Source organism: Fistularia commersonii, chromosome 18, assembly GCF_037954325.1.
Source record: "Fistularia commersonii isolate RoL2024-O1a breed Wild chromosome 18, RoL_Fcom_v1.0, whole genome shotgun sequence".
Lineage (NCBI taxonomy): Eukaryota > Metazoa > Chordata > Actinopteri > Syngnathiformes > Fistulariidae > Fistularia > Fistularia commersonii.
This window is the reverse complement of record NC_141301.1, coordinates 16,072,362-16,080,502: the sequence shown is the minus strand read 5'-3', so window position 1 is coordinate 16,080,502 and position 8,141 is coordinate 16,072,362. Positions and strand designations below refer to the sequence as shown.

Sequence of the window (8,141 nt, the reverse complement as noted above, 5' to 3'; positions counted from 1 at the left end):
TTGCTGTGCCAAATACTTTTATTTTGTGCTCATTACAGTTTTGTTCTCGGACGTTTTCGCGCTGCGGCGGCGCCCGTTATTCCATGTCCAGGTCGTCCAGCTCTGGAGCTCCTTCTCTTTTCACCCACGGCGCCGACGGCGGCACGTACGGGTCGAACGTCCAGCGGGGATAGACGCGCTTGTACAAATTCATCAGGACGGTGTCCTGAGAGCGCAGCTGGTTGTCGAACACACACTTCATGTGGCCGTGTGTTCCTGAAAAATATGAACGGCGCATGATGCCATGAGGGTGTGCGTGTGTGTGTGTGGTTGCAGGAACACTGTGTTTTTGGAGTTCCTCTCTCACCCAGTGCCTCCTTGATGTGGCCCCGCCGACCCCACTTGGTTCTCAGCTCCACCGGCTTGAACCACATGATATCATCTGTCGCCACATGAGACGAAAATGGCAAAATGTGAATCGGAGCGTTCGTTTTCTGAAAGGCGTGACGGCAGAAAATGGCGGCCAGCCCCCTTTCTCACCCCTGTTGAAGAACATGTAGCGGACGACGGCCGAGCGGCGGTTGATCTTGAACGGGTGTCCGCTCAGCACGATCCTCTTCAGCACGACGCGCCGGGGGTCGCAGCTGAGCAGGCTGCCCGTGGCCACCAGGTCCTGGATGTCTGGACGGAGGCCAGAACAGGAGAGGCTGAAATTCCGGAGCGGGTCGATCCCAGCAGAACAAGAAGCGGTCGGAAGTTTCCGACCGGGGCGGCCGGACCGCTCGTCGGGTCGACCGGTTTTCAAATATAGACGGCGCTTTTCATCTCACCGTCGTCCCTTTGTTTGAAGAGCAGGACGCCGGCGGGGGGGAAGGTGATGGGGGCGTACACGGACACCACGGTGGGGGCATCTGGCCTGAGGAAGCGCTCCATTTTATGCTTGTCGGCTGCGGACGAACGCGGCCAAGTTAAATAGGCGGTGATTCATTTACGACTCGCAACGCAACCGGCGTCCAAACCGGTTTCAGATGTGATGTCTGCGCGTGAAGGAGGGGATTAGAGAAGCGAGGAGAAACGTCAGCTCGCCCCAGACGCCTGGACGTGCAGCTCATGCCACATTAACACACAGTAATATATTACTTTAGCATGTAAAACTTCTATCGCGCCAGCGTGTGATTCATAACCTATAAAGGACTGGAGACTAAGCAACCACGGAGACGGTGTCAGCCAAAGGCCGCCACGCTGGTGGTGCGGGCTCTTTGGGGCCGATCCGTCCCGCGCCTTCAGAGCGTGGACTTCTGCTCAGAACTTTGGACGACGTTGCGTTCGCATGTGAATTCACCCTGCAGGACCGGAGGAGCTTCTTCAAACCACACTCATGTTCGTAGGAGCGACTTAAAGCGACACGGCTTTGAGAAGATGGCGCGGACGGACGGGAGCCTCACCCGAGGTGTGCTGGGAGAAGATAGGAGAAGCCCGGAACCTCCGAAAGCCACAGTGGAACACCAGCTCCTCTTTGGATTTGATGGGCTCCGTGTTGCTCGGGTGTCTTCTCACCAGAAGGTGCATCACCGACATCTGGGAGACGGAGAGAGACAAGCACCGGTGAGAACCTCCGACCTTCTTCTGAGCTTCAGGCTGTTCGCGGGGACGTACCTTCTGCTCATGAGGCAAGAGAGACACCAACACCAGGGGTCTGCCTGCCTGCACGCCGTCCAGCACAGAAGAAGGAACGTCGCTGACGTGCAGGGTGACGTACCAGCCCACCTGAGGACAGCAGAAGCCATCAATGCAGGAGACAGCAGTCACACACACACACACACACACGCACACACACACACAGGTTACCATGGCTCCCTCCTCCTCGGCCACGGCCTCCCCCAGGATGCGGCGCCGCGTGCGCTCGAAGCTCTGGAACTGGAAGATGCGTGAATAGTTGAGCGGCAGGTTCTCTGCAGGGTCCCAGGGCGACGAGCGGAAACTCTTCAGGCCTCGGTAACGCTGAAACCTGCGGGCACGCCGGGCGGGTCAGAGGGAGAAAACGAGAATGTTCGGGGATCCCGTGCTCGGAGGGGCTCCCGGTCCCACCTGGTCCTGGCCGGAGCCTCCAGAGGCGTGTCCACCTCGTCGGGGAACATCTCGTTGGACCGAGCTTCGCGGTAGCGCTTCAGATCCTCCTCTTCGGCGGCCTCGTCCATGTTGGCGTCGTAGCGCTCGTCCGCTCCGGCTCGTTCGGTGGAGCAAACCTCCTCTTCCTCCTCCTCCTCCTCCGAGGCAAGGTCTGAACCGGCGTCCTGAGGAGAAGGTCACACAGATCTTCAGTGACGTTGTAAAAACAGGATGTCAAAGGGAATCCGAGCTGTCGACCAAATACTTTGGAAAGCCGTCAGAGGCGGGAATCCTGTTCTGTTGAGTGTGTGGAGGTTCTGTGGCCTCCATGTCTGGTTGGTCAGATCTTAAGAAAGCAACTGGAAGTCTCCTGGAAGACGTTCCTCATTCCTTCATCCCAGAGGTTCCTCAGGTCTAGCAGACCGTGGAGTTTCTGTCTAACTGCAGGTTCTGTCGAGCAGCACTCGTGCTTCGAGTAATTTAATGTAATTTGTGTTTTCAGGTTCCGCGCAGTTTTTTTTTTTGCCAAAATGACAACTATTTTATTTTCTAGGGTTTTCCAGGATCGTTCATTCGATGTGTCTTTCTTCGCCGTCAGCTGGTCCGTTTCTCTGAGGGCTTCCCAGGACGAGTGGGAGCCCAGGGTTTGAAGATTTGAAGACCTGGACGTGCCAACACCGCAACGGCTGCACACTTTTTTTCTTCAGAGAGGTATGCAGGATGGACTTTGCTGTCTGCTGTGTGTGTGTGTGTGTGTGTGTGTGTGTGTGAGGAAGGAGGACATCAAAGAGAGGGTTTACTGCTCCCCCCGCTGGCCATTGACAGGAGGGTCCAGACACAAAGGGGAAAGCGCCCGGCGTGGGGCTGATTCACGGCCGATCCCACATCCCAGACGCTAAAATGAAAACAATCATCCCCATTTGAAGAACCACATTCCCATTGTTGCCTTCTTCTCCGTCTGCGTGAACCTTCACTTCAAACAGATGCCGTCGGTAATGAACCTGTTGCATAAGAAGAGCTTCCCCGACTCCTTTTCAAGCGGAGCTGGAAATAAATAAATGTTGGACCCCTCCCCTGGTCCGGACGGGAAGCTCTGCTCGCAGACCAGGAAGACGGGAGGCTTCTCCCGGGACCCCTGCTTCCAAACACTATTGTTGCGGCGAGCAGCCTGGCACTGCAGGCCTCACACAGACACCGAGAACCCAAACAAACAGCGCCTCCCGACCGCAACGTGCACCGGGCGCGGGTCACGTATACCCCCGTCATAAAGAGACCGCTGCCGTGGCGACGAGCGGCGGCCGAACGGACCGGCCGTCCACGCGGCCGCGTCCTCGACGCCGTATTTTGTGTGGCGCTTGAGCCGTTGTTATGACAACAAGTTGAAAAAAAAAAAAAAAAGACTAGACTGACATCACGCCGTTGTTCTTGTTTGTTTTTTCCCCGTTGAGGGAGGCGACAAGAACTCAGCGGGTCATCCATGACCTACTGGCTGGACGGAGGCCGCTTCCTCTCCTTCCTGTATGTTCTCAGTACCTGTGAGTTGTTCTCGTCGTCTCTCTCCATGACCTCGTCCAACATGTCGTCGTCATCGTCGTCCTCCTCCTCCTCCTCGCCGCTCCCGTCCACGCTGCCGTTCCCGTCGCCGTCGACGATCCACGTGGCTTGGTAGTCCGATGTTCCTCTCGGGACCTTCATCACCCGCCTGCTTTTCCTGGCCTCTGATGAATGGATAAGATTTAAATATTTACACTGCATTAGTGCCCCGCCGTGGGACGTTATGACGGTGCACGGCTATTTCAAATCACGACGCTATTTCAACTGGGCTGTCCTGTCGTAAACATTAGCCTTGATTCACCACTGAGTTTGCATGTGTAGGTTCTCAGCCCGCAGTATATTCACCGCGAGTATATACACGCCGAGCGTCGGCGGGAATTAGCTTCAGCCCCCACACAGCCGTCGAGCCGGGGAGTGGAATGAAATAAATCAAATGTTTATCGCTGAGGACCTTTCTGTTTGTTATATATTAGGTCTTAACATTATCGCCGCCTTCCGGGACTATATCCGTCATTGGATCGCTGGCGGTGGGCGGAGGATCCAGCCCCGGCCTGATGCCGCCACCGCGCCAGCCTCGCGTCTTCCTCCGGTGCTGGAGGTCTAAGTGCCCCCGGAGTCATGAGGATAAATCACCCAAAAATGTTTCTTTTACTCACCAACCCCCCCTCTGACCAGAATATCTTCATTAGCTTCGGAGATTTGACTGATTTTATCCAACTCACGGTTCCTCCTCTCCGGCCAGTCACATTTTTACCTCCTGTTCACTTTTTATGAATATCGTCTAATTATTTTGCACCTTCTGCCTCCTGCAGCTCCATATCCGTGGGCCAGGTCTGCTCTCCATCCATGGGGTCCACCTCGGCCTCGGCCTGCAGGCTCTCCCGGCAGGACGGGTCCGCTTTCATCAGCACCCGCACCGCCGGCTCGGCTTCGCCGCCCTCCTGCGCACAAACCCGCAGAAACATCTCCAACCAAGAGCCTGGAATCGCCGAACGTTCTGACCCGACCGCCCCCACGCTCATATCGCTGTGAGTGTTTGGCCGCTCAGCAGGCACTTTTCACATTCATCGCGTTAATACAACAGTTAGTTATCTCTTGACCGGCACTGGACGCCCTTGAGGTGAGAAGTAACCACTCAGATAAATGCAGCACTGTTATGTAAAGGTTTGCAGTCATTAAAACACAGAATCTGTGGTAAATGGATGCACGTCTTCAAACCCCAGCCACAGAATCTAGCATGAAGTGAACTGTCCTTCTGGATCATTAAATGCCATTTTGAGTTGCAGTTAACAGCGAGAACGTGCGGTTACTGCGGCCAAATCTAGGATTTACACTTTTTGAAAAACGTATCTCGGTGCTGAAAACAGGATGGAACTTTGCGCCAACATAAACCGCTTTAAATGGTTTTCTGCGATTCTCCTCTCGTGCTCGGATGTTTAACTTGGAGAGGAACGCAGACACTGTTTGGGCTCTGCTTCTTCATTCATGGACTGCAAATCAGGACAAGGCATTTCGGCGAGTAGCCTAATATTAACTGCCTTGTAAAAGTTACCGTTCTGTCTGTGAGACAGTCACACAAACAATTCCTGCTCAAAAAGGGAGACATGAGTAAAAACCTGTTGAACAATTCCTGAAAATAAATACCTGCATGTCTATGTCTCCTCCCTTGCCGGGCTTTTCGGGCCTGGGTGCGGACAAGTTCAGGGGAAGAGGGTCCGACGGAGCGTCGATCTGTTGGAGCTGGAAGTCCCCGTGCCCGCCGATGTGGACCAGCCGGTCGACCCGCAGAGGACGACCCCGGACATATCCGGAGACGAGGAGGGTCCCGAGGCCGTCGGGTCCGCCCTGCGACCCCTCGGTGGGGCCGTTGGGGGTGAAAGTCACGTGCTGCGCGATCAGATGGGAACGCCTGGAGCGGAAGCCCAGCTTTCTTTGTCGCTGCGTGCCCAAATGTCTGAGAAGCAGAGTGGCATCCTGCTCGGTATCCAGAGGAAAGAGGCGAGCGTCGGGGAAGCGGACCTCTATGATCTTCGACAGAACCCTCTTGGATTCCACTTTCTTCTTCGCGGACAGATCGGACATTCCCCGACAGACCAGAGCTGCGGAAGAAAAAATAACAAATAAGGCCCACGGCACAGCAGGAGAAAGGATCTGCCGAGATCCGGGGTTCAACTCACCATGACTTGGGAGGCCCTGGGCGAAGAGGCAGGAGAGACAGTAGTCTCCGTAGGCGTCCCAACCTTCAGCGGGGTCCAGCACGAATATGAGGCTATCCGCTATCTTTGCCACGTCCAGCAGCGAGTGGATGTCAGCTGGCAAGTGTCAGAGGGTCACAATACCGTCCTTATAGGGAATCATCGATCATTTGTACGGTCAGACCCTGCACTGCTCAAATTCTTTATATCATGAATATATTTCAGTAAGGTTCCGCTTCCTCATTTGTCAGACAGGCTTCAGTTTGATTTTGGGAAACTGAATCTGGGTAGCGACGGTTGACTGCCAGGCCGAGGTCGAAGACCCGCCTATAGATCTATCTCAGTCTACAGATCTATCTCGGTCACTTCTGCAATGCCGGCGCTTTCAAACACCTATTTTCTATTTATTTTCCTTTCCGAGGCACCAACCTTTCCACGCCACTTGATATTTACCTGTGTTTTGACGCAGGAAAGTGAATCTTTGCTTGAATCGAGGCACGACCAGGCCGAAGCTGTCCGCCAGGCCGCTGATGCAGCTCTCCTTGTGCACCACGCCCCCGACCCCGTCCTGGCGGAGCAGCCCGGTAACGGCGCCGGCATCGGCTCCTCCGTGCAGAGACACCACGGCAACCAGGTGAGGAGGGCCGTCCCTGCTGCCCAGACGCCGTTTCTCGGTGAGGACCTGGAACGGGAGGCAGATCTGAGTATCCCGTTGCGTTCACCGACGAGCCCCGATATCCTTTTCCACGCGCCAAAGATTACCATGTCCTTCCTGTTCCTTCGCAGTTGGTTGGCTTTGTTCCGTCTGTCCATCTTCTTCTGCTCTTTCCTCTGTTTTTTGGTTAGCGTCGTGACCGAAACTCTCCCTGTGACACAAAACAACGCATTCCTGGTTAAACAAAATGTCCTCACTGAAATTCCGACATCTTATTTTATACAAACAACGTGTCTGTCTGAGCTGGGGCCATCTTAAAAGAATCTTACTGGAAATACTGGAAATACTTTCTAACATATTGTGTGTGTAAAAAAAACACAAATTCCATGTTCCCATGTCACATCGATTACGTCCCATCATTTTAAGGAGTAAAGCAGAATAGGGCAAAAAAAAAACATTGCACTTAGTCGATCCTCAACAGTAACGTTTAATCTTATCAATGTATAAACTACTACTAGGGGGTTTTAATAGATGATGTAGAGAAATAAATGTAGTGTTTGGATAAGAAATTCTTTCGGTGTTCATTCATGTGCCACGACCTACAAAGACTGGCAGGCAGGACTTACCCGCGATGTTTAAGGAATACGTCACAATGGCCTTGTAATTGGCAATCGTGACCGTTTTGTTCATCTAAATACAAAATCTTCGAGACTCGTGTGAACAAACGTCATGAAAACCGGTGACCTCGGTTTAAACATCACATCACGGTGCTGTCTAAAATGTTTGCAAGAAACATCCCTGCAACAAAGTTTACACCATCGCATTAGGTTGGATTCAACTCTGTTGTCATGATGCGTGTACAAGCTCTGGGCAACAAAACGCAGCTCAGCATGAATAGTGACAGAATGAATAATTACCACCATATACAGGGTATATGAATACTTCAATGTATGTTTTATATATATATGTATATAATGTTAAGATTTTACAAGTGATTTGTAGATGATGCACTATGAACATATTCTACAGTTGGACATGTGTATTAATGTAGTAGACTCGACAGGAACTACGGAGATCGTGTACAGAGGTTGAGTTGTGGTATACACACACGAAAGCCGTTACAGTTCTGCTATAGTTTTGATTGATATCTTACTAAATGTCAGTTACAGTCATAGGCGTGGTTGGAAATAATACGAGCTGGCGGAATAGTTTTGTCTCTTGAACAGGATGAGTGCAATTCCAGATGTTAAAAAACAGCTATGCGCTAAAACACTATGTGTATGAGGGACATCTGCTGACATCGGTCAACTTTGAGACTTCTTTGGATAACTTTGCGTGTTCACTTTAACCTCTGATGTGATCGATCGTGTGTGTATTACATGCTGACTGCAGTAATGACCACTGAGTAACACGTGTTGGCCGGGCACACACGGCGCCGACAAACCCGCCATCGACTCTGTACCGGATTTTCATTGTTAAAAAACGAACCTTACCTTTGTTTTCTCTCTCGATTTCCCCTTTGGTCCGATGCTTGCCATGCTTGTGGCCTTTGTTTTTCTGTTTATAAACGCCGGGACGGTGGCCTTGTTGTTTTTCTGCGTTCGCAGCCATCGCGACCACGTGAGTGGGAGTGGAGCCGCTTCACTTCC

The 8,141-nt window shown here is 52.6% G+C and overlaps 1 protein-coding gene across 1 annotated transcript; it reads right to left on the bottom strand.

The window, feature by feature from the left end:
- On the bottom strand, nt 1-8,141 carry tsr1 (TSR1 ribosome maturation factor). Its single transcript, XM_086164610.1, has 15 exons — nt 7,986-8,141; nt 6,600-6,703; nt 6,291-6,519; nt 5,820-5,954; nt 5,287-5,741; nt 4,439-4,583; nt 3,622-3,806; nt 2,068-2,273; nt 1,828-1,987; nt 1,636-1,746; nt 1,425-1,557; nt 810-926; nt 520-660; nt 347-421; nt 1-255 (listed from the first exon to the last, which is right to left on the bottom strand). The coding sequence occupies exons 1-15, from the start codon at nt 8,101-8,103 to the stop codon at nt 77-79; spliced, it is 2,493 nt and encodes an 830-aa protein (XP_086020736.1). The 5' UTR covers nt 8,104-8,141; the 3' UTR covers nt 1-76.

Excerpts from the sequence above, each read along its gene's own strand:
- tsr1 (XM_086164610.1), bottom strand. The coding sequence starts at position 8,103 with ATGGCTGCGAACGCAGAAAAACAACAAGGCCACCGTCCCGGCGTTTAT. Across the intron at positions 1,988-2,067 it reads GAGGCTCCGGCCAGGACCAG|GTTTCAGCGTTACCGAGGCC; the intron begins GTGGGACCGGGA and ends GCGTGCCCGCAG. Across the intron at positions 661-809 it reads CTTCAAACAAAGGGACGACG|ACATCCAGGACCTGGTGGCC; the intron begins GTGAGATGAAAA and ends GCCTCCGTCCAG.